The 26,796-nt window shown below is 43.6% G+C and overlaps 2 protein-coding genes across 19 annotated transcripts in view; one reads left to right on the top strand and one right to left on the bottom strand.

The window, feature by feature from the left end:
• rif1 (replication timing regulatory factor 1) overlaps positions 1–7,976 on the top strand; it is a 100,103-nt gene extending 92,127 nt beyond the window's left edge. The window contains exons 33-37 of the mRNA XM_070875320.1: positions 1,747–1,824; positions 3,223–3,338; positions 3,572–3,725; positions 5,690–5,798; positions 6,737–7,976. Coding sequence (XP_070731421.1) covers positions 1,747–1,824; positions 3,223–3,338; positions 3,572–3,725; positions 5,690–5,798; positions 6,737–6,948 — 669 coding nt within the window. The 3' untranslated portion in view covers positions 6,949–7,976. The remainder of the gene's footprint in view (positions 1–1,746; positions 1,825–3,222; positions 3,339–3,571; positions 3,726–5,689; positions 5,799–6,736) is intronic.
• Positions 7,977–18,715: 10,739 nt separating this feature from the next.
• Positions 18,716–26,796, bottom strand: part of neb (nebulin) — a 330,990-nt gene continuing 322,909 nt past the window's right edge. For all 18 annotated transcript variants that reach the window (XM_070875301.1, XM_070875303.1, XM_070875304.1 and 15 more), the window contains 2 exons: positions 26,332–26,438; positions 18,716–19,643 (listed from right to left, as the gene is read on the bottom strand). In XM_070875301.1, coding sequence (XP_070731402.1) covers positions 19,470–19,643; positions 26,332–26,438 — 281 coding nt within the window. In that variant the 3' untranslated portion in view covers positions 18,716–19,469. The remainder of the gene's footprint in view (positions 19,644–26,331; positions 26,439–26,796) is intronic.

Raw genomic sequence — 26,796 nt, 5'->3', positions numbered from 1 at the left:
ACAATAACTGGTCACTTAGCTCACTGCTGCGTGTGGGCCTTGTGATGCACAAATTGGCTACCCAGTTGCCTACATAGCAGCAATGATTGGTTTCAAGCCGTGCTTTCAGACATCCCAAACACATTAAAGATGCTATATAAATGCAGGTTCTTTCCTTAATCCGTACAGTTTTAAGCTTAATGGCCTTATGTGTGGAACTTACTGATTTGTTGGAAATCTAGGAATTTTCCACGGTCCACTTGGGTTGTCACTTAAAGCAATCAAACCACCATCTTTAGACCTTCTAACCAACAAGTTTTGTCCGGCTGAATCTTCCCCTTTTGAAGGCGTGTGCTGATGGCTAATTACTCTAGTTATTACTGCGTAGGTACTCCATGTTTACTCTTGATTAATTCCATTATTTTATAAGGAATTGAAATAAGGCTAATGAGCCAGGAGATGGATTTTTTGAATGTGGGTACACATTAAAGAAAGACTTGCATTCATATGGTGCCTTTCATGACCACCGGACGTCTCAAAGCACTTTACAGCCAATGAAGTACTTTTGGAGTTTAGACACTTGTAATGTGGGAAATGCGGCAGCCAATTTGCGCACAGCCAGCTCCCGCAAACAGCAATGTGATAATGACCAGATAATCTGTTTTTGTTATGTTGATTGAGGGATAAATATTGGCCAAGACACCGGGGATAACTCCCCTGCTCTTCGAAATAGTGCCATGGGATCCACATGAGCGAGCAGATGGGACCTCTGTTTAATGTCTCCTCCAAAAGACAGCACCTCTAACAGAGCAGGACTTCCTCAGCACTGCACTGGACTGTCAGCCTAGATTTTTGTGCTAAAGTCCCTGTAGTGGGACTTTAACCCACAACCTTCTGACTCGGGCAAGAATGCTACCCACTGAACCACAGCTGACACTGTTGGCCTGTTTTAAATCATAATCTGGTATTGCCCCAGTAACTCCCTCTTGATGACTCCATCCACCAGTCTTGATTCCGATTTTTAAATCAATAGTGCAACTACAGAGCACAGTGTAGATGAACTTTTATCCCAAGGTTGGAATAATTTGAAATTATGTTTTATTAGTACGATTACTTTCTACATGAATCACTTAACAGCATATGGTAGAAGTAAGATCATTGAAATGAAATAGCTCGTTTTAGCGTTTTTCTACAAATTAATTTTTTTTTGTGTCTCCCCTTTGTTTTCTGTCCTTTAATGCTTGCCGTCCTCACAGATTTCCAGGCCTATTTTTCAGCCCTTTTACATTGAGCCTGTGTCCCCCTCACGTCTGTTTATTCAAAAGTATTTTATCCGTTTCTTGCAAAGCTCACTGTACAGGCTGGCAACTCATTGCATTTCATGGATTAGCCTTCCAACAGAAAAACAGGGCGTTCGCTCTGGTGGTGGTAACACTTTCACTTCAGAGTCAGTAGGTTGTGATTTCACTCCAGAGACTTGAGCAAATAATCCCGGTTGACTCTTCAGTGCAGTAGCAAGGGAGTACATTCGAAGGTGCCATCTTCCAGATGAAACGTTAAACCGAGGCTCTGCCTGCTCCCTCGGATGGGGGCAAAAGAGCCCATGGCACTATTCAAAGAGGAGCAGGGAATTTTCCCCTGTGTTCTAGCCAGTATTTATCCCTCAACTAACCTAACCATGCTAAATGTATATTTGAAGGGGTGGGTATTATAACATTAAGGTTATTATATTTAACTTATCCATTTCATATTTTTTAATTCCCTCAGTACAACACCACCCCGACTAAGGGTTTCCTGTCTCCGACTACTCGCAGCTCTGGCTATAAAAGTTCAAAGAAATGTTTGGTAAGTTGAAGGCAACCAGGTACCAAGAAGTTTTATTTTGTGATCAGTGTGCGCCATATGTTATGTAAACATTACGTAAAGATTTTTTTTCCCTCCCCTTTTGCCATCTCGTCTTTAACCATTTGACCATATGCTGTACAATTCCAAGGGTTCCAATTGCCCTCGGGTACCTCGCACAAGCAGCCGTTAAGTGCAAGCCTAGACATTTTAGTTAACACTGTAAGGGAATCACATTTGAGCCCAATTCTGTCCTCGCAATGCTGTTCACATTCTTACACTTTCAACTAAAACAACTTGTATTTATATAGCACCTTTAATGTAGTAAAGCATTCCAAGGCGCTTCACCGGAGCATTATCAGACAAAATTTGTCACCAAGCCACATTAGGAGATATTAAGACATGACCAAAAGCTTGGTCAAAGAGGTAGATTTTAAGGAGCGTCTTGAAGGTGGATAGAGATGTTTAGTGAGGGAATTCCAGAACTTGGGGCCTAGGCAGCTGAAGGCACGGCCGCCAATGGTAACACAATGGGGATGCGCAAGAGGCCAGAATTGGATGAGCGCAGAAATCTGAGGGTTGTTGGGCTGGAGGTGGTTACAGAGATAGGGAGGGGCGAGGCCATAGATGTGTTTGAAAATGAGAATGCAAATTTTAAAACTAGTCGTTGAGGGACCAGGATCCAATGTAGATCAGCAAGCAAAGGAGTAATGGGACTTGGTGCGAGTTAGCCCGCAGAGTTTTGGATGATTTAAGTCAATGTAGAGTGGAAGATGGGAGGCTGGCCAGGAGAGCATTGGAATAGTCAAGTCTAGAGATAACAAAGGCTTGGATGAAGATTTCAGCAGCAGATGAGCTGGGTCAGGGATGGCGTCGGGAAATGTTATGCAGGTGGGAGTACACAGTTTTTCGTAACAAAGACTTGTATTTACATAGAGCCTTTCACGATCTCGGGGCGTCCCAACGCTTTACAGCCAATGAAGTTCACTTGTAATACAGGAAATGTGGCACCCAATTTGAGCACAGCAAGCTCCCACAAACAGCAATGTGATGACTACCAGATTATCTGTTTTTGTTATGTTGATTGAGGAATAAATATTGACCAGGACAAGATTATTAATTAGTAAGGAAATAAACGACACAAGAGATCACTTTGGGTCACTTGTGCGGGTTGCAGCTGAAAGCAGCAGTTTTAGAATTGAATCCGATTGCCTTTAGCAGGAATGTAGAAAATGAATGGGAAAGAAGCTTTCTGGGTGGAGTAATTCTACCCTTCCTGGTGGCATATCAGTAACAGTACATTTAAACAGCATGTAGTTTTGGATACAAAACCTATCTTTTTTTTTAAAAAGTGGTAAGATATTGGTTTTAATGTAAGTTTTTTTTTAAATTTCTCCCAAGATCTCTGAAATGAGCAAAGAGCCAGTGGCATTGTCCACAGCACATGTGTATCCTGCACTGGTCAACTGCTCTTCACCAGTAGAAACCATTCTACCTCAACTTGCCTCTAACATGTGGTGAGTAAAGGCACTCGTTTATGATTCATTTAGTTGCCCGGTGTTTTAAAGTATAAAATCAATTTAAAATTTTGCTCTTGAACTCTAGTTTTTAAATGGAAGTTTTACATGGGGAGTGCCTGTAATTACATTTTTGTTCAATATTAAATTGTACCATCACGACCAAAATAATTCAATGTAAATTGCTGCCTCTACATCTATGCTGAATGACCTGGTTTTGTTCCTTCTAATAGGGCCAGAGGTCTGGGCCAGCTTGTAAGAGCTAAAAACATCAAGACCATCGGTGACCTGAGCTCGCTCACAGCGGCTGAAATTAAGTTGCTTCCAATCCGTTCTCCAAAAGTCTTTGTAGTGAAAAAGGCTCTCAAAGCCTTCTATGAGCAGCAGGTGAGTTTGCTGTAAACAAACAGGTCCTATCAGAAGTTGCAATTTGTTAAAGATGAGCTATTTTTGCACGCTGAACAGTTGCAGCTCCCTGAATCTGGTTTATAAATTTTGTGTTAGTGTTCCAGTATTTTTCAAAATACACTTTCCATTGGTACTGTGACCAGGATTGACTATATACTTTTCTATATAGAAGTTTTAAATCTGCAGTGAGTGCAGGCAGGTATATGCAATGAGTAATGTGAGCCATGATTCTTGGAATGATTAAGAGGTCAAAAATGGCCATTTGAAGAATGAATTTCTAATGCCCTAATTTTCATTTTAGCATCAAACTCTTTCAACATCCCTAATGTCTGGCAGGTTGTGCTAAAAAATATGATTCCTTGAGTAAATAATTTCTTGCTAATAATCTGTTTTTATATTCAAATGTTCTTTTAAATCTAAATTTGTTCTCTTGGTCTTTCCTTATTTTGATCTAATTTTATGTGCCCATTAATATTTTATATACAATTATTAAATCTGCTCCATTAATCACCACCTTCCAAGATTTCAGAGCTTAAACCTCTGTATTGTGTTTTCCATATAGCTCATCCTCTTTACGCTTGCAATCATTCTTGCTCTTCTCTTTACCCATTCCATTGTACATTTGTGTTTGTGCTGACCAGAATTGAATGCACTATTCAGTGTCTGGCGAGTGCATTAAAAAAACTGTAGTGTAACCTCTGCAGATTTGTCACTCGAGTGTTTGGCTATTTAATTGCTTCAACACATCCCATTGGGTGTGACAATTAGGAGGAATCAATATTGGGACGAAGCCCTTTATTCACGCTTGACATTATAGATCACTGCATACTTAAACCATTCCCTCGAGGGAAAGAGTAGAATAATCATTCTGCTTTCATCCACCAGGAGCACATATTCGGAATTTGGGTACGTGCTGCTCACTGGCAGCTGAGGCTCCCTCTCGGGAGTGTGTGTTGTAATTGCCTGCAGTGCGCTGACAGCTCTGTATCCTTGATCCCTGCTGTTGTCCCTCTTTTAGCATCATCAGCAAATTTGGTACTCGTGATGTTTTGGTATCCAGTTCGTCAATGTAGTTATGGTTGGGTTCAAACACTGGATTGTTCAGAACCATGATCTTATTAAATGGCGGAGCAGGCTTGAGAGGCCAGGTGGTCTACTCCTGCTCTTATTTCTTGTGTTCTTTCATCCCCAGCAGCTCGTGCCCCCCCCCCCCCAAATCTGACTGTACTCCTTGAGAACAATATGCATTCATATAATGCCTTTAACATAGAAGAACATCCAAAGATGCTTCACATTGGTTTAAAGAGAACCATGCATGCTGTGCCAAAGGAGGTATTCGTATGGGTGACCAAAAGCTTAACCAAAGACATGGGCTTTAAACAGGGCCCTAAAGGAGGAAAGTCAGAGTGGCTGAAGGCAAGCTGCCAATGGTTGGGCAAAGGGAATAGCGTGATGCAGAAGAAGCTGGATTCAGTGGAGTGTAGAGTTCAGGGCGTGTGTTAGGTTGGGGGAGGGGGGCAAGTGTGCAGTAGGGAAAGGAAAGGGAATTAATTGCAAGGATGAGAATTTCAGATTTGAGGCATTGGTGGGCTGGAAGCCAATGTAGGTCAGCAAGGACAGGTGTGATGGGAAAGTGGGACTTGCTGCATGATAGTATAAGTAAAATACAGGTACATTATTTTACCCATGAAAAATGTTATCTAATAGGCCTGTGGCTTACCCAGGGAATGTATGTCTTCGGCCTCTTTTGCCTTAGTCACATGGATCTCAAAATACAGTTGGATATTGGATGTAGTATAAAAATTGAAAATTTTGAACTTTTCTGGAAATAAACACCTTCGGTTTCACTATTTGAGTTCTGATTTGCCCTCCTGACATCATCATCTGATATTTGAATGTTTTTAGTATTGTGCTGAGCACGTTTGTTTGTTTTCCTGTTTCAGAGGAAATCCCTTGGTTTAGATGAAGATAATGTGTTTGAAAGTGAGAAAATAATAAATGGAGCAGAGGACACCAGTTACTCTAATGGTGATGACGAGAATCTAGCAACAGGTAAAATTGAAGCTGATCTTTTGTCAGGAGAAGTAAAATGTCTGCACTTGACTCATTTTTGGGTGATTTTCTTTTATTCATTCGCGGGACGAGGGCGTCGCTGGCAAGGCCAGCATTTATTGCCCATCCCTAATTGCCCTTGAGAAGATGGTGGTGGGCCGCCTTGTACAACTGAGTGGCTTGCTCGGCCATTTAAGAGGGTAGTTAAGAGTCAGCCACATTGCTGTGGCTCTGGAGTCACATATAGGCCAGACTGGGTAAGAACGGACGATTTCCTTCGCTAAAGGACATTAGTGAACCAGATGGGTTTTTAACCACAGTTTCATGGTCACCATTACTGATACTAGTTTTTATTCCAGATTTATTTAATTAAAACCCTAGCTGCCGTGGTGGGATTTGAACTCTCGCCTCTAAATTACTAGTTCAGTAACGTAACCCAATGCTACTGTTCCCGCAACACGTTCTATTCACAGGTTTGCATGGAAGGTGGTTAAGGATGGGAGAACAGTATCTCTGATTTTTAGCTCCTCATGAATCATGGACTAACCAATAATTGGTGAAACTCAGTCAATGTGGCGAGGGTTTGCTGGGATTCCAACTCCTTTTGTGGAAATTTTCATGCTCCCCTTCTGTCGCTAAGTTTCTCATGATTTTGAGCACCTCTATCAAAGCTCCTCTTAAACTTCTCAGCTGTCAGCAGAACAACTCCAGTTGCTGCAGTCTCTCCACATAGCTGAAGTCCCTCATCCCTGGTACCATTCTCGTAAATTTCCTCAGCACCCTCTTCAATCCGTTGACACCCTTCCTAAAGTGTAAGCGGCCCAGCTGAACGGTGGCTATTTTCGAGCGAATCGGCATAATAACTCTTGGATTTACTTGTGCCCTGCTGCTTTTAATACAAAAGGAGTATTGACCTGAATATTTTTGCATTCTTTCAGATTTAGTGGAAACTGTGCCACCTCCCGTTCCTTCCGCAGTCCTGGTTTCTGAGGTTAATGCCCTTTCTGCACGCTTCTTCTCTGAGGACTTGAATGAATACTCTGGGAGTCAACTCTTCACGATGCACCAGCAGCTGAGCAGCACGATGGACTGCATCATGGGAAACCTGCAGTCTCGCTGGAGGTCACCACCCCGTGAAGCTGCTGATTGACCTCTAAGTCACATGAACTGGCAAAATTCAACTAAAATGATGGAGAGCATTTACTGCCCACACCCCCCACCCCACCCCCAACAGGCTTAACTTTTCTTTCCTTCTCTATGATAATTTGCCACGTTCTTTCTTGCAAGCTCCATCACGGTAAACATTGGCGTAATTTTTTCCTTGGATGGCAGTAGAGCCTTCGCTTCCCATCTTAGAGGATCGTGACTTTGAATCCCAGCCTTGTCTGCTGTTCAAACCAATCTGTCTTCTCAGGAGATATTCTGGTTAAAATACATCAATAAGTGGCCCTGGTCAGAGTGAGAGGGACAATCCAGCAATGAGTACTGCCTGCTCTACAGCAGCTCATCCCCTTGGGCTTGATCCAGAGTGGTGTCACCAGCAGTGACGTCACCTCTCTGAGGGGCAAATGGAGGGACTTTTATATTTAAAGAATGGGGTTGAAGGGAATATTGTTTTGAGGAGATTAGGAATTAATTTCCTAAAATGAAAGAAAATGCTGATCAAAACTCCTTAGTCTTATTGTGGACTGCTTTGCAGAAAGGCAAACCAAAAACAAGTTGGTGGTAACTGGAGAGCACCTTACTAGGTGAGCATGGATGGAATGGTCTTTCTCAAAAGCAGTGGGGCAGAACTATATGCAGAAAGAGGACCACACACGGAGCTTTCATCTGAGAGACTCGTTAGCGCTATGTAAATGAGAAAAAGTAGTTTTTTTTAAAATTGGAAATTTTCTGTAAGGAAAATAATTTTGTGATGTTAAATTATATTGTTTAACCAAATGGATGTGTACTTTCTTTGAGCGCAGGATACAGCAGTAGATTATTGCTGCTAATTCTGTAATTCTGGCCATTATTTGACCTTTGTAGTGATGTTTATAGATCCAGAGTAAATCAGTGCACAGAAATGGAATCCGAGCTGCACTTTTTAAAAAAAAAAAAAAAAATTTTTTTCAATCTGTGCTTGAGCTCACCATAATATTCTTGTACAAATAAAAACAATTTCATTTTTCTTTGTAATTAATGGATTTTTTTTTGCTCGCTGATGAGCAGTTTGGGTTTTGCTAGGACCACTCTCCTCCAGACCTCCTTTACAAGTCTTGGTCCAATCATGAACAAAAGAGCTGAATTTCAGTGGGGAGTCGAGAGTGACTACAATAATATCAAGGCAACCCAGCAAAATTGGTCAGTGGGGATTAGGAGGAAATCTCTCGAGTGGCTGGCACGAAGGAACATTCCTGGGATTGATGCAAGCCAATCATCTCCGCCCCAGGCCATCACTGTAGGAGTTCTTCAGGCAGTATCCTAGGCCAAATATCTTTAGCTGCTAACTATGGATACTGGAGTAGGTGAGAGATTAGGGATTCTGGTGAGCAGCTCACCACCTGATTTTCCCCAAAACCTCACCACCATCTATAAGGCACACTGATGGAACACTCTCCGCTTCTCTGGATGGGTGCAGCTGCAACAGAAGCTTAACACCATCCAGGACAAAGCCATCCACTGGATTGGAAGCCCATCCACTCCCTCCACCATCAGCACACCATGGCAAATCTAGCAGCTCAAAACTGGGCATCCATGAGGCACTGTGGGCCATCAGCAGCAGAATTGTATTCCACCACAATCTGTAACCTCATGGCCCGGCGTATCTTGCACTCTACCACTACCAGGGGACCAACCCTGCCCTGGAGAAGTGCAGAAGAGTGCCAGGAGCAGCGCCACACCTACCTAAAAATGAGGTGGCAACTTGGGGAAGCTGTAACACAGGACTACGTACATGCTAAATAGTGGAAGTAGCATGCTATAAAGAGCTAAGCGATCCCACAACCAGCGGATCGGATCAAAGCTCTGCAGTCCTGCCACATGCAGTCGTGAATGGTGGTAAACAATTAAGCAACTAACGGGGGGAGGAGAAGGCTCCATGAATAACCCCATCCTCAATAGCGGAGCCCAGCACGCGAATACTGGCGCGTTTGCAACCATATTCAGCTAGAAGTGCCGAGTGGATGATCCATATCGGCATCCTCCTGGGGTCCCCACTAGCACAGAAGCCAGTCTTCAGTCAGTTTGATTCACTCCACATGATAAGTAGTAGCTGAACATGTGAATGTTTAAAAATGTATAGAGACATTGAAGTTGAGAACGTGGAAATTGTATAGGGACAGTATAAGCTAACAAAGAATTCATGGAGGAATAGCCATGACATCTCAGACTCGAGACTGCGAAATGTTACAACACTAACACATATTGAAACAAAACTCACAGCTTGCAGAAAAACCTCAAGGTCTTATTAAATCATGTTATTAACCTGAAACATTAACAGAAGGTCTCTGTTTAAAATCAGACCATACTTAGGTCGGCTTATGAGTGGACAAAGGGAAAGAGGGATCAAAAGGGATAGGCTGGACTAGGATGTCACTCTAGCCCTATCTTGTTATCTTTTGCCGAAAATGTATAACCGTCGTCCCTTTACAATGTAACGTCACTTTGTCCGTAGGAAGTGGGTGCGTTCTATCAGAGTTGCATTCCTTCTGTCTGATAAGGTCCCCGATCGGGATTTGCTTTTTAAATAAAAGCTTGCTTTGTTTAAAGCACAAATGGTATTCGTTTCAGTAATTTTGCTGAACCAGATTGAGGTAAAAGAATCCAGAAATCAACATTTGGTGTCAGAAGTGGGATCTCAATGGACGACTGCCGAAAACTTGCGAATTAAGAGCCAGACTAGCCTTGGACGAGACGAGGGGAAAGTGGCCACTGGAGTGAGTATGATTTCAATACTGCTCCAGTTTCTCCCGGTTTCAAAAGTCTGAGGAAAGTTTAGCCACTCGCTGGTTCCCAAGTAGTGTCTGAACGAGATCCAGGACAATCTGGTGAATACCTTTCAAACTTAGAATAGGGATTGAGATAGGGAAATTGCGCGGTGACGCAAACCAAGCGGCGACTTGGAAAGATAGGTTAGAATAGGTAAGTATTGCGCGGTGACGCAAACCAAGCGGCAACTTGGAAAGATAGGTTAGAATAGGTAAGTCTGCCTGGGTTCGAGGCTCAGTGTCTGTGGGTTCGAGGCCCAAGTAGATCCGTGCGGCGACACGGAAAATAGGGATAGATGATCAATCATGGATCCAAAAATTAATAGGAAAGAAAAGAGACTCTTGTGAACGTTTGTTTTAAATGAGAAATGCTTGCGTGATTTTTACTGTGTTTAAAAAAAAAAGCCGGGGAGTTGTGGTTTGTTTTAGCTCCACCTACTTTTTCAAACAGAATGAAAGTTTTTTTAACCCTTCGTAGTGTTGTCCTGTATGTGGGAAGTTTAAGAGTGTGAACCTTATTGAATACATGGTCCCGGTGGTTAAAAAAGGATTTGACATGCTCACTTACTTGTTGAAAGAAAACATTCAGAGAAGGCACAGCAAAACAACTGAGATGGATTCAAAAGGATTCAAAAAAAAATTATATTAAATAACACGACCTTGAGGCTGGAACAATTGAGATAGCGAAAAGCAGTCCACAGCCTACGTGCCAGACTTCCCTCTAGTTATGGAAAAGACAAAAAAAAGTAACGTACTAAATAGGTGCTGAAAGGAAAAAAAATGTTCTGAGATTTTAAATTATGAGAAAAGTTCCATTGCAGTCTGAAAAAAAATGCATCACTCCTGTCGAGTTGGCAGAAAAACTCCATTAAATTAGGGCTTTCATTGACAGAAGGAGGACATATTAAAAACCGTAGACGTCTTAAAGAAAGAGTGCATGCACGAGAAACGTACTCAGAGTTCCACTGGGACCTCTGAGAAGTTAAAATGGTTGGCTTTGCATTGACCGAAGCTGATGACGAAATTGAATTTCAGTAAACAAATAGCTATTAAAAATGTGTGGTCTCGTTTTAAATCAATTAAAAAAAATATATATATATCTTTGGCAAATACTTGAATTGGAGTTTTATCAAATGCTGCCTTTCCTGATGAAAAGATTTTTTTTTCAGATGGTTACGTGAAGTCACATAATGACATCAGGTCTTCTTACAAACCTGTAAAGGAGTTAACCCTTTCCATTGACAGCCGTTTCATACTGAACATTATCAATTTGGATTTCTTAATAGAAAAAAGACTCACCTAACAGAGGAATGGTGCGATAGTCAGAATAAAAATAAAAACAGAACTAGCTTATGTAATAATACTTGCCTGATACAATAAAGAAATAGATACTCAAACAAAACAAATTGAAGAGTTAAAAGGCTAAGATAAATAAGCTGAAAGGGATCCACAAACCCAACTTAACCCTGACCTCCGATTTCAAGGAGTGACCTCGACATGCATGGATATAATGCAGAATCAAGGGACCTGTGGGCCCTGGTAAAGCAAACCCTGAGCCCAACTGAGCATGCCCAATTTCTAACTCACCTAGGACGTGCTACTCATGATACATTGGTGGTTGCTCACCCTAACGATGTCCAAGATCGCCTAAACGCTATCTTTAATGCTCTCACCACGACACTTCAGAAGCCCATCAGTATGGAGCCGCCTTGGGTGGAAGGACCAACACCTGACCCAAGGGGATACCAGATGGAACCGCAGTATTGCGTGCAGGGTTGGGTGGATAAATGGGGATACGGTTATATCAAACACCCAAATGGCCTGGGCCCTGCTAATTACGGACCGCCCTACTGTCCCCAGCCTGGTATGGGAAGAGGTCGGGGCTGGGAAAGACGAGATGGATGCTTTATTTGTGGGCAAGAAGGACATTGGAATAGAAATTGTCCCTCCCGTCAGCACGAAAAAGGAAGAGGAGGGGGGAAGAGGACAGGGATCTTATACTAACTTCTCCCAGAACAACCCCTTTGGCCAACCATCCCCCGATTCGTATTGACTATGCAGCTTGATTGTGCAGGGACCCTCCCCGGATGACGAACCGATATTGTTAAAAATTCGGAATGAGTGGCAACCCTTCTTGATAGATACGGGAGCCTTCATGTCTTCTGTACAATCAAAGCTTAAACTCTCCGCCTTCACTGAAACATAGGGACTGTCAGGATTCCTGGGGAAAGTCTCTACATTCCCGGTGTCAGAACTGGTTAAAATGGGTTACCAGGAAGAATCGGTGGAACATCGATTTGTTATCACAACCAATCTGGATTGTAACTTGATGGCTAGAGACCTCCTCTGCAAATTCCAGTTGCATTTGGAGTGTGGCGATGATGGGATTATTGTAAAACAGAGAACCCTTAAGCGGCAGTATTATACCACTAGAACCCTCAGTGGTGGTCTCTGGACCTGCCGCAGGAACCCTATCACGTGACCCTAGCATACGATCCCAGTGGAAAGAATCAGGACCTGCAGAACTTTTATCAGGATCACGAAGGGGAAGTGAAAGAAATTCTATTAAGGGCTAGAGTGACTGGACCGGAAGGGAAGGCAGATTTTGTGGAAATGGACAGCCCCCAACGGTGGCACCACATATTACTCGAAGTATTGCCTCCCCACCACGCTAAAGATTTGGAAGTTATGGTGTGCCAGGCTATAGACGAGGCTGACCCTACCAGCCGGGATGTGCAAATTGTAAAACATGGCCGAACAGTCCAATTCCACGGGGACCCCGAGTAGGTCTTAACGACTCTGCAGCATCATACTGGCTCTGGCATACCTGACTGTGGATCCTCATGTGTGGGCAGAGGACCCCTCCCAAGTGGGTTATACTCCCATTGATCCAATTGAGATCCTAGTGCAGGACAATGTGGACTGGCCCTCTATCCAACAGAACCCACTGAAATCACAGGCAATCCTAAACTGACCTTTCGGCACTGTCCTGCAATTAATCCGGCCTGTTTTCTTACTGAGCCACCCCAAGATGAGGAAGAACCCAGTCATGATTGTTTATCTTTAATTTAAGAGGCCACATCAGTCAGGGAAGATTTTGTTGATGTACCAATTGAAGATCCAGACTGTATTATGTATGTTGACGGAAGTTCTATTAATCCAGAAGGTACACGAATCTCAGGATACGCCATAGTAAACCAGGAGAATCAGGTCTTGGAATCTGCCGCTTTTGAAACCGCCTATTCTGCCCAACAAGCTGAACTATTCGCCCTCACCCAAGCCTGTATCTTGGCCAAAGACCTCAAAGTCAATATCTATACCGACTCTAGGTATGCCTTTGGGGTGGCCCATGATCTGATTTGTTGCAAGCCCTCATGCTCCCCAAGCACATTGCTGTTGTTAAATCTACCGCCCACACCACCGGAAAATCCCCGGTTGATATAGGGAACCACTGTGCTGACAAAGAGGCTAAACAGGCCTCTCGTGACCAACAGATGGTAGTGCCCAAAATGATGAGTCGGACTAAAAATCCTGTGATGGATAAGTTAGCCTCGGGAAAAACCAATGCCAACCATCCAAGATGTTATAAAAGCACAGGAGGACGCTCCTGAAAAAGATAAACTGTTGGGGAAATATTATGGATGTACTTATGACAATGTTTCTAAACTCTGGACCACTCCCGCGAAACAGACTTGCATGTCTGACGCGTTGGCTCTATGGGTTATTGAATGTATGCATTTTGCTACTCATTGTGGAGCAAGGACCACGAGTGATACACTTTTGGCTACTTGGTGGCACCCTAGACTCCAGGCACTCGCCCAGAACATCAGTAGTCGTTGCCTGGTTTGCCAGCAACATAATCCAGGGAAGGGAGTCCCCTGTGATTGGGGTAAAACGGCCCTACCCGAAGGTCCCTTTGAGACATTTCAGTTGGACTACATTGAGTTGCAAAAAGTTCAGTGTTACAAATATGTGTTAGTAATAGTAGATGTGTTTAGCAGATGGATTGAAGCCTACCCTACCCTGGACAATAAGGCTCAAACTGTTGTTAAGGTGTTAATGAGGGAAATTGTTCCTAGATATGGTATCTCAGCTCGACTGATGACCACCTATGTTCTTTCTCTGACTCAGGCTCTGCGACTAGCTCACAACCACGTTCAAGATGCTCACCTCGACCTCCCAGTTTTACCCGAATTGTCCCTCGTGGCACCAGGGAAGTATGGATTCGGAAGGGATTAGAGCCACAATGGGAGGGGCCTTTTCAGGTGTTACTCACTACCCCCACTGCAGCCAAGGTTGAGGGGAAAAGTGCCTGGGTTCACTTGCACCACTGCAAGCTCACCATCCTCTAACGAACCTATTTTACTGGTTATTCTAACTCCTGTTTCTGTTCCAGACTTCCTCTTCTCCATAGCTGAACAAGGCCGTTGGCATCCTAATTGGAACGTGGACCAGTTTGAACTTTTACCCGTAGTGATAGACAGCCAGCTACACCGACGGTGACCTCATAAGAGAGACGGGAAAACTGAACTCTTTTAATCAGCAAAATAATTGGACTATTTATCTGAATCCTGAGCCATAAGATGAAACTGTGTCTGTATGCCACAGTCTGTATAATAGTGTTGATATATGACAGTTTCGGCGCATGGGAGGGGAGACAGACGAGAGCTCCATGTAGACACCTTTTTGTATATGTCTTATGTTTATGCGCAAAATGGGAACTTTTCTAGATGTTGGGTGTGTTCACATTCCCTATACATTCCAAAGGGGGAATTCCTTTGCGCCCCGTTTCACTAACCCTAACTCAGACTGTCAGATGGATTCAGAGCCAAATTATCACGAGAGGAGGGGGGCCAATACAATACTGCTGAAGCTCTGGAGGGCATCACAGCTGAAATGGTAGCAATAAGGACCGTAGCATTACAAAACCGAATGGCCCTCGATTACCTGTTAGCTGAGAAAGGGGGAACGTGTGCCCTGATAGGGTCTGAATGTTGCACTTACATTCCTGATAGTTCAGAAAACATAACCAATCTCGCTGATCACATAAGAAGGCAGGTGAAGAAGTTATCCACACCAGCAGAAGGATCTAGCTGGTTTGATTGGCTATCAGATGGATCTTGGAGATCCTATCTAATTGTTGGTTGCCTTAACCTTTGTTGTAAAGTAATGATGGCAAGGTTAGCAAACCCTCTTGTGGTCAAGGGCTCCCGAGTTATGATCCAATGAAGTAAAGAACTACTCGACAATAACAACAATATGGATCAGGAAAGAGAGTGCGAACGGCTGAATGCGATACTCCTGGAATAGTCACCAGGGTTATCATGGAATGATAAAAGGGGGGAATGTGAATGTTTATAAATGTATAGAGACATTGAAGTTGAGAACGTGGGAATTGTATAGGGACAGTATAAGCTAACAAAGAATTCATGGAGGAATAGCCGTGACATCTCAGACTCGAGACTGCGAAATGTTACAACACTAACACATATTGAAACAAAACTCACAGCTTGCAGAAAAACCTCAAGGTCTTATTAAATCATGTTATTAACCTGAAACATTAACAGAAGGTCTCTGTTTAAAATCAGACCATACTTAGGTCGGCTTATGAGTGGACAAAGGGAAAGAGGGATCAAAAGGGATAGGCTGGACTAGGATGTCCCTCTAGCCCTATCTTGTTATCTTTTGCCGAAAATGTATAACCGTCGTCCCTTTACAATGTAACGTCACTTTGTCCGTAGGAAGTGGGTGCGTTCTATCAGAGTTGCATTCCTTCTGTCTGATAAGGTCCCCGATCGGGATTTGCTTTTTAAATAAAAGCTTGCTTTATTTAAAGCACAAACGGTATTCGTTTCAGTAATTTTGCTGAACCAGATTGAGGTAAAAGAATCCAGAAATCAACAAATGCACTGGATATAGAAACGGCTATGGGTCCCGATAACATCCCGGCTGTAGTGCTGAAGACTTGTTCTCCAGAACTACGCGCGCCTCTAGCCAAGCTGTTCCAGTACCACTACAACACTGGCATCTACCCAGGGATAAGCAATTTAGGACCGAGCTGAGGAGAAACCTCTTCACTGAGTTGTGAGCATGTGGAATTCTCTACCACAGAAAGTATTTGGGGCCAGTTTGTTAGATATATTCAAAAGGGCCCTTGCGGCTAAAGGGATCAAGGGGTATGGAGAGAAAGCAAGAATGGGGTACCGAAGTGCATGATCAGCCATGATCATATTGAATGGTGGTGAAGGGCCGAATGGCCTACTCCTGCACCTATTTTCTATGTTTTTATGTATGTTCTATCCACAAGTGTAACAAATCAAGTGTAACAACTCAATCATCAGCAGAATGGCGGAAAATGTCATCGATAACCTGCTCACCGTTACTCAATTTGGGTTCTGCCAGGACCACATGGCTCCAGGCCTCATTGCAGCCTTGATCCAAACATGAACAAAAGAGCTGAATTCCTGAGGTGAGAGTGACTGCCCTTGACATCAAGGCAGTATTTGACCGAATGTGGCATCGAGGAGCCCGAGTAAAATTGTCAAATTGGAATTGGGGAGGGAGTGGGGGGACACGTGCCACTGGCTGGAGATATACCTAGCACAAAGAAAGGTGGTTGTTGGTCAATCATCTCAGCCCAGGACAGTATCCTCGGCCCAACTATCTTCAGCTGCTTGATCAATGACCTGTTCAGCAGAAGGATAGAAGTCTGGATGTTTACTGATGATTGCGGTGTTCAGTTCTATTCGTAACTCCTCGGCTAATGAAGCAGTCCGTGCCCGTATGCAGCAAGACCTGGACAACATTCAGGTTTGGACTGAGAAGTGGCAAGTAACATTTGCACCACACAAGTGCCAGGCAATGACCATCTGCAACAAACGAGAGTTAACTACCTGCCCTTGACATTCAATTGCATTACCAGTGCTGAAATGGCCCATCCTGAGGGCCATTAACTGGACTAGCCACCCACATACTGTGACTACAAGAGCAGATCAGAGGCTGGATATTCTGTGACAAGTGTCTCTCCTGCCTCCCAAAAGCTTTTCCACCATCTACAAGGCACAAGTCAGGAGTATGGTGGAATATTCTCCTTTCTTGGATGAGTGCAGCTCTAACAATACTCAAGAAGCTCGACACCATCCAGGATAAAGTAGCCTGATTGATTTGCACTCCATCCACCTCCATCATACCATGGCTGCAGTGTGTACCATCTACAAGATGCACTGCAGAAACTTGCCACGGCTTTTTTAACATCTCCCAAACCTGCAAAGTTCCCTCCATTTTGACTTGGAAATATATTGCAGTTCCTTAATTGGCGCTGGGTCAAAATCCTGGCACTCCCTCTCTAACAGCATTGTGGAGAGTACCTTCACACGGACTCCAGCGGCTCACCATCACCACCTTGAGGGAAATTAGGAGTGGGCAATAAATGCTAGCCTTGCCAGTGACTCCCACATCCCAGGAATGAATTTAAAAAAATGTATGACCCATAAAATGTAGTGCAGCAATTTGCCACTGTTTCTTCGATGGCACCTTTACCACCTAGAAGGACAGGGGCAGCAGATGCATGGAAACATCACCTCCAAGTCACAAACCATCCTGACTTGGACATATATTGCCATTTCTTCATCGGCTCTGGGTTGAACTCCCTACTGAAAAGTGGGAGTACCTTCACTTCATGGACTGCTGCAGGTCAAGAATCTCAACACCACCTTTTCGAGGACAACCAAGGATTGGCAATAAACACTGGCATTGTCAGTAATGCCCATATCCTGAGAATGAATAATATAAAATACTAAAATATGGAGGAAATTTAACCACTATAATTTATCTGCTCTGAAACATCAAGATACGTGTTAGTGGTAGCACTCTTGTCTCTCAAGTCAGAAGGCTGTGGGTTCAACTACCACTCCATACATCATCTAGGCTCATTTTGGTGCAGTGTTGAGGGAGTGCTACACTGTTGAAGGTGTTCTCTTGGATGAGACATTAAATTGAGGCCCCATCTCTAGGTGGATGTAAAGGATCTTACGGTACTATTTGAAGAAGAGCAGGGAGTTCTGGTTCTCTGGCCAACCAACTTCACTAAAACAAATTATTTGGTCACACGTCAATTGCTGGTTATGGGACTTTGCTGGCACAATTATTTTTGCCACGAATTTCCTAACTTGCAATAGTGACTGCATTTAAAAATACTTAATTGGTGGTGGAAGCGTTTTAGGGAACATCCTGCTGTCATTGAAGGTGCTACAAAAATGCATATTCCTTCCATCCATCTTGTACAATTGCAATAGGTGCTTGGTAAGATCATCAACTCAAATTTCATCTTGTTAAAGTACTTGGTTTCAGACTGTTAAGTACTCTGATGAGGATGTTGGAGTGAGTGGAATTGAATTTGTTTTCTGTAGTAGGAAATGCAATCCAGTTCTTATAGTAGCCTAAGCAATTGGATAGCATTGATCTGAATATTTTCAGTGCTGGTTAGGGAGAGCCTGGGTGCAGGTTTCCCGTAGAATCATGGAAATTTATAGCAGAGTAGGAGGCCATTCGGCCCATCGTGTCCGCGCTGGTTGACAAAGAGCTATCCAGCCCATGTCCTGTTGGCCAAAGGAACAACATGGGCTGCAGCAGCCAGAGACACAAATGGGAAGATGGGGGAGGAAATCTGTCAGTTGGAGAAAGAAAAAGCACTTTTTGAATGTACTTCCTTTGTTCAGTTTATTTGTGCGATTAAGCTTCTGTTTTGAAGATAGTGAGCTTGATGTGCTTGAATTAACACACGTAAACGGCACTGAAGCTTTTCTAGGGCAATGCTACTTTATCAAAAAGATTGCGAGATACTGGATGTTGTCAGATATGACGAAGAGGTTAAAACTAGAAACTAGAGCAATAACTTGGTGATCTTTAGATCCTGCAGTACATTCATTTTAAAAGACTACAGTGAAGACATTTTGCAGAAACAACTTTATTTGATCCACCACAGCTGGTTATCAGATGATGAGAAAACAGATGATACATATACAAGTCCGCCTTGAGCAAGTGAAGTAGGGAGGGGTTCTTAACATGTTCCTTAATCACCTCTTTTTCAAAAGGGTCTTAAGTTATGGATACTAAATACTTAAGTGGCAACAGGATTTTTTTTAATAAGCTTGTGTAAGAAATTCACAAACTAACTACACATTTGTCAGGATACAGAAACCATGTTATAGTTGATTAAGTAGAGTTGATCATGACCAAAATTCTAACAGTACAAGTTACGCTATTCAACACATATTCCTTCTTCGAACTAGACCGTTTGGTTTGGGTACAACAATATGAAGCACATCTCTTCACAACAGTTAACTTGTATTTAAAGAGTTAAGTCTGTGAAAGCACTGAACATCTTAATTACTAAATGGTTTTATTACTGCAGGAAAACAAGTAGGCTGGGCAACAACTTAGGCAGCACTTTTTGTTTTGCATGTGCCTAGGATTTGTCTTAAGTTCTGTAACTTGGGCTGATAAGAGTGTGACTGTGCAATACGTTGGGAAGGAACTAGAAGATTATTGTGCTTATAGTCCATTTTTATCCAGCCCCTCCCCAAAGAAATTAGAGAATTCCATTTGAGAAAAATGAATGATAAGTTACGGGTTACATGTGACTTGTATTTTTATTTTGGAGTGGGGAACTTTGGACGTGACTGCAAGGAAGGGTTGACCTAGCTTAAATGGCATCCACATAGTTGGCAGGCAGCATGCCTGTCATCCCAGTCCTTTGTACGGTTCCATACATCCACCCTTCGTCAATGGACTGAACGTTCAGAAGGACGTCACCATCTTTAAAAGAGACTTCATCTGCATCAGCTGCTACATAATCATATATGGCACGGCACGTTTTCTGTGGAAAAATTTAATTCAGATCATTATCTGGTCGATACCTGCAGGAGACTTTACGTGCATGCTGGTGTGTTACTAAATTGAACAGCTCATAACAAACATTACTGATATCAAAACATCAGTAATAATCTGACATTCATGTCGTAGCAGGGAGGGAGGCATGTGTACCTGTGTGGCAAAGTAATAGACTATGGGGTCACGACGAGAAAGGTGAAATCTTTAGACCAGTTGGGACGGATTGCTGTGGCAAAGCAGTAGTGTGAACTCATAGAGGAGAGAATTTAGTCTCTCGTCGTTGAGCAAACTGTAAGGCAATGGGTTATGCAGAGCTCCTTGACACTCAGTATGTAAACGTTGCATAGCATAGTACTCAGCCCTGTCGATCAGTTAGGTAACAATGCACCAGAACAGCTGCTATGATTGGCCTTGGGGCTCTGGGGAAGGAAGGATGAAAAAAACAACCATTGCCCTCCTGCTCCACTATCCACTTAGCCAGGAAAGTACATGCATAATAGTTAGTTAAGGAAGGGCTCGGATTCAGCTGTGATGCCAGCCACTAAGAAGCGTTAACGCTCGCTTCATGTCTCGCATGAAGAACTGTTTTGTGGCCAGCACCGCCTGTACCTGTGAAACCATATCCTGGTAACGGGCTTCTGAAAAGTTGACAACATTTGGATGGTAGCAGGGGGAAAAAAGATGGACTACACTCCTGCAATCTGGGCAGTTGTTAGTGCAACACCTCAACCAGGAAATGGTGTCACATGAGGATGTATCCATGAGTGAACAGATGTTTTGTACAGTGATGCACTTATGTACTGTGATATATTCTTATGACATCACTAAAGCACACCCACACACAAGAGGGCTCCAATCTCATCATGTGACCCTTTTATTATTTACAGCAGTAGTTGCATTGTCACAGTAGTCCACTAGGGGAGCTCTATTACATGTACATTCATTATCAATACAACTGTTAATTCCAACAAACTAGTACACCCAAACTAATTCAGTTAATAACTATCCACTAGCTAGGAGTTAAAAAGAAAGCACCTCTGCAATAAATAAAATGCTGTTTCTTAGCAGGTAGTGAGTACAAGCAGATCGCTGCCACTCCCTCTGATAAAAGCCAGGTTGACTGGGAAAAATGTTGCCATTCTGTTGCAAGAACACTGTAGTAGATCACATGGTGATAGAGTGGTCACCATGGAATCAGCAGCCGACATACCACTCCTGTGATTGATGGAGGCTGCAAAGTGTTGAGGAAATGCCAGTGGGGAAGCAGAAGTGGAGAAGAACAAATGCTCCCGAACAGCTTTGTTGGTGAAGGCAGTGAATGTCAGAACCATACAAACTAGATTTGATATTTGAGCTGTGCTGAGCTCGTTAGTCTTGGGTGGGAGCAGCAGTTGGAGATCTACAATTGGCCTCAGTGCACCCGAAGGAAATGGGGGCGGAAATCTGCCACCGTTCCCACTCGTAAGCATCATGCCGTGAAACTTTGCGTGTGTGGAAAGAATCGATTTGGCAGTGATGCCATATAGAAATGTAAAGCACAGAAAGTGTCTATTCGGCCCAGGGTGCCAGCCGACAAAGAGCTATCCAGCCTAATCCCGCTTTCTAGTTCTTGGTCTGTAGCCCTGCAGGTTACAGCACTTCAAGTGTACATCCAAGTACTTTTTAAATATGGCGAGGGTTTCTGCCTCTACCACCCTTTCAGGCAGTGAGTTCCACACCCCCACCACCCTCTGGGTGAAAAGATTTCTCCTCAAATCCCCTCTGCATTTTCTACCAATTACTTTAAATCTATGGCCTCTGGTTATTGAACCCTCTGCTAAGGGAAATAGGTCCTTCCTATCCACTCTCTAGGCCTCTCATAATTTTATAAACCTTAATTAAGTCTCCCATCAGCCTCCTCTGTGCCAAAGAAAATAACCCCAGCCTATCCAATGTTTACATAAGAACATAAGAAATAGGAGCAGGAGTAGGCCATACGGCCCCTCGAACCTGCTCCGCCATTCAATAAGATTATGGCTGATCTGATCATGGACTCAGCTCCACTTCCCCGCCCGCTCCCCTTAACCCCTTATCGCTCAAGACACTGTCTATTAAATGTATTCAATGTCCCAGCTTCCACAGCTCTCCGAGGCAGCAAATTCCACAGATTTACAACCCTCTGAGAGAAGAAATTCCTCATCTGTTTTAAATGGGTGGCCCCTTATTCTAAGATCATGCCTTCTAGCTCTAGTCTCCCCCATTAGTGGAAACATCCTCTCTGCATCCACCTTATCAAGCCCCCTCATAATCTTATATGTTTCAATAAGATCATCTCTCATTCTTCTGAATTCCAATGAGTAGAGGCCCAACTTACTCAGCCTTTCCTCATAAGTCAATCCCCTCATCCTCGGAATCAACCTAGTGAACCTTCTCTGAACTGCCTCCAAAGCAAATATATCCTTTCGTAAATATAGAAACCAAAACTGCATGCAGTATTCCAGGTGTGGCCTCACCAATACCTTGTATAGCTGTAGCAAGACTTCCCTGCTTTTATACTCCATTCCCTTTGCAATAAATTCCAAGATACCATTGGCCTTCCTGATCGCTTGCTGTACCTGCATACTATCCTTTTGTGTTTCTTCCACAAGTACCCCAGGTCCCGCTGTACCACGGCACTTTGCAATCTTTCTCCATTTAAATAATAACTTGTTCTTTGATTTTTTTTCTGCCAAAGTGCATGACCTCACACCTCCCAACGTTATACTCCATCTGCCAAATTTTTGCCCACTCACTAAGCCTGTCTATGTCCTTTTGCAGATTTTTATGTCCTCCTCACGCATTGCTTTTCCTCCCATCTTTTATCGTCAGCAAACTTGGCTACATTACACTCAGTCCCTTCTTCCAAGTTAATATAGATTGTAAATAGTTGCGTTCCCAGCACTGATCCCTGCGGCACCCCACTAGTTACTGGTTGCGAACCGGAGAATGAACCATTTATCCCGACTCTCTGTTTTTGGTTAGTTAGCCAATCCTCTATCCATGCTAATATATTCTCTTTCCTCATAGCTAAAATTCTCCAATCCAAGCAACATCCTTGTAAATCTCCTCTGTACCATCGCATCTTTCCTGTAATATGGTGACCAGAACTGCACGCAGTACTCCAACTGTGGTCTAACTAATGTTTTATACAGTTCAAGCATAACTCGCTTGCCATGTCAGAGCTCCAAGTAGAGCGCTTGCTTAGGGACTTTCGTGTCAGGCATGCAGATGATGTGGCCTGCCCAATGGAGCTGGTCGAGCGTGGTCAGTGCTTCAATGCTTGGGATGTTGGCCTGAGCAAGAACACTGATGTTGGTGCATCTATCCTCCCAGTGGATTTGCAGGATCTTGCAGAGGCAGCACTAGTGGTATTTCTCCAGTGTTTTGAGGTGTCTACTGTATATGGTCAACGTCTGAGCCATACAGGAGGGCGGGTATCACTACTGCCCTGTAGACAATAAGCTTGGTGCCAGATTTGAGGTCCTGGTCTTCAAACACTCTCTTCCTCAGGTAATCGAAGGCTGCACTGGCACACTGGAGGCGGAGTTAGACCTCGTCATCAATGTCTGCCCTTGCTTATAGTAGGCTCCCAATGTATGGAAAATGGTACACGTTGTCCAAGGCCGTGCCGTTAATTTTGATGACCGGGGGGGGGGGGGGGGAGGGGTAGTGCTGTGTAGTGGGGTCAGGTTGGTGGAGGACCTTTGTTTTATGGATGTTGAGTGTAAGGCCCATACTTTCGTATGCCTCAGTGAAGATGTTGATGATGGCTTGGAGTTCATAGAAACATAGAAACATAGAAAATAGGTGCAGGAGCAGGCCATTCAGCCCTTCTAGCCTGCACCGCCATTCAATGAGTTCATGGCTGAACATGAAACTTCAGTACCCCCTTCCTGCTTTCTCGCCATAACCCTTGATCCCCCGAGTAGTAAGGACTTCATCTAACTCCCTTTTGAATATATTTAGTGAATTGGCCTCAACTACTTTCTGTGGTAGAGAATTCCACAGGTTCACCACTCTCTGGGTGAAGAAGTTTCTCCTCATCTCGGTCCTAAATGGCTTACCCCTTATCCTCAGACTGTGACCCCTGGTTCTGGACTTCCCCAACATTGGGAACATTCTTTCTGCATCTAACCTGTCTAAACCCGTCAGAATTTTAAACGTTTCTATGAGGTCCCCTCTCATTCTTCTGAACTCCAGTGAATACAAGCCCAGTTGATCCAATCTTTCTTGATAGGTCAGTCCCGCCATCCCGGGAATCAGTCTGGTGAACCTTCACTGCACTCCCTCAATAGCAAGAATGTCCTTCCTCAAGTTAGGAGACCAAAACTGTACACAATACTCCAGGTGTGGCCTCACCAAGGCCCTGTACAACTGTAGCAACACCTCCCTGCCCCTGTATTCAAATCCCCTCGCTATGAAGGCCAACATGCCATTTGCTTTCTTAACCGCCTGCTGTACCTGCATGCTAACCTTCAATGACTGATGTACCATGACACCCAGGTCTCGTTGCACCTTCCCTTTTCCTAATCTGTCACCATTCAGATAATAGTCTGTCTCTCTGTTTTTACCACCAAAGTGGATAACCTCACATTTATCCACATTATACTTCATCTGCCATGCATTTGCCCACTCACCTAACCTATCCAAGTCACTCTGCAGCCTAATAGCATCCTCCTCGCAGCTCACACTGCCACCCAACTTAGTATCATCCGCCTCCAACTTAGCCTCTGAATGTGCGCAGACGCAAGCGTCGTCTGCGTTCTGTAGTTCGATGATGGAGGATGGGACGATCTTGGATCTAGCCTGGAGGTGACGAAGGTTGAACAGGTTCCCATTGGTTTTATAGTTTCGTTCCACTCCAGCGGGGAGCTGGTTTAGAGTGAGTTGGAGCATTGCAGCGAGGTTGATCGAGAAAAGCGTTGGAGCGATGACGCAGCCCTGCTTGACCTCGGTCCGGATGTGGATTGGGTCGGTGGTGGATCTGTTGGTCAGGATCACGGCTTGCATGTGGTCGCGGAGCAGGCGGAGGATGATGACAAAGATTTAGGGCCAACCGAAACAGAGGAGGACGCTCCATAGTCCCTCACGGCTGACAGTGTCAAAGGCCTTTGTGAGGTCAAAGAAAGCCATGTACAAGGATTGGTGCTGCTCCCTACATTTCTCTTGAAGTTGTCGCGCGGTGAAGATCATGTCCATTGTACCCCTTAGTGGACGGAATCCGCATTGCAAGTCTGGGAGGAGCTCTTTAGCCACTTGGAGAAGACGGTTGAGGAGGATTCTAGCAATGACTTTCCCAGTGGCTAACAGCAGGGAGATTCCTCTGTAGTTGCCGCAATCGGACTTGTCTCCTTTTTAAAAGATGGTCACGATTACGGCATCTCTGAGATCCCCTGGCATGCTCTCCTCCTTCCATTTGCCACTGTTCTGACTGCCTGACTAGTACATTGTTATCTTCCTGCAGTCCACAGCTTTCTTCTTCATTATCAACCACATAGCCAATTTTTGTATCATCTGCAAACTTCTTAATCATAACCCTTACATTCAAGTCTAAATCATTGATATATACCACAACAAGCAAGGGGCTGAGCACTGAGCCCTGCGGAACCCCACTGGAAGCAGCCTTCCAGTCACAAAAACACCCATCGACCCTTACCCTTTGCTTCCTGCCTCTGAGCCAATTTTAGATCCAACTTGCCACTTTGCTTTAGATCCCATGAGCTTTTACATTTGTGACCAGTCTGCTATGTGAGATCATACCCACATCTTCCACCTCCACACAGGTTTCCTTTATGGTCTCTAATAGGCCCTGCTCTTTCTTTAGTTATCCTCTTGCTCTTAATGTAATTCTAAAACATCCTTGGGTTTTCCTGATTTTACTTGCCAATATTTTTTCATGCTCTCTCTTTACTTTCCTAATTTCCTTTTTAATTTCACCCCTGCACTTTCTATACTCCACTGGAGTTTCTGCAGTATTGAGCCCTCGGTATCTGTCATAAGCCTCCTTTTTTTCTTTATCCTATCCTGTATTCCTCTTGATATCCAAGGGGCTCTAGATTTGTTCGGCCCGCCCTTTTTTTTTTAAGGAACATACTTGCTCTGAACCTTCACTATCTCCTCCTTGAATGTCTCCCACTGCTCTGACACTAATTTACCTTCATGTAGCTGTTTCCAGTCCGCTTTGGTTAAATCACATCTCAGCTTAATAAAATTGGCTTTTCCCCAATTGAGAACTTTTATTCCTGATCTATCTTTGTCCTTTTCCATAAATACCCTAAATCAAACTGAATTATGATCGCTACCATAACAATCGATTACTCTATCAACCTTCAGTCTAGGTTGACACATGGAAAATGGCAACTTGAATATATCATTGGTGGGAGACCATTACCAAAGGAACAGAGAAAATAGCCCGGAAAAGAAAAGGACAGCAAAAAAAATGAAACATAACATCCTGAGTGTTACAGTTTAAATGTCAAGGAAACCATCTACCTCAACACAAGAGATAACTTGGAACTAAATCAATACGGGTATCTCATCTTGGGATTCAATTATAAAGCTCAACTCTCCTCTCAAGTTTGCCTTAGATTGCCTTATAACTATCCCCATTATTCCCTGTGTAATATAAGTTTAGATTTGTTACAGTGGTTACTTACACCAGTTGTTGATGGGTGAGAGGGAATAGACGACACGGTAGTCTGCTGTGTAGCAACTGAGGATGATCTCTGTTGTGGCAGCACAGTGGTTTTGGTGGTTTGATAAGCTGAAATAAATCACAAAAAGACCTTTTTGTGTAGGACAGCACGTAACAATGAAAGCTTAGATAGATTATTTCAAAAGCTGCTTAGCAAAGAAACCTGCTAATTGTAGAAAACTAGCTACAGCTCAAGACATGTCCCATTCTGCACAGATGAAAGAATGTGATTTACAAGTGTAAGCCTGTCCAGTTGCCTGACTCTGGGCTGGTAAAGTTTGAAATGTAAAGCCCTAGTCCTATAAGTGCAGTGTGCAGCGAACTGATTAATAAAATCTAGATTTCTTCATGTATTTGTAGTTTTATACCTTCATTGGACAGAATATCAGTGCATCGAAACCTACATACATCTGGTCTGGTAATAATC

The sequence above is a fragment of the Pristiophorus japonicus genome, chromosome 3 (genome assembly GCF_044704955.1).
Source record: "Pristiophorus japonicus isolate sPriJap1 chromosome 3, sPriJap1.hap1, whole genome shotgun sequence".
NCBI classification, from domain to species: Eukaryota; Metazoa; Chordata; class Chondrichthyes; family Pristiophoridae; genus Pristiophorus; species Pristiophorus japonicus.
This window is presented reverse-complemented; position numbering and strand designations above follow the sequence as displayed.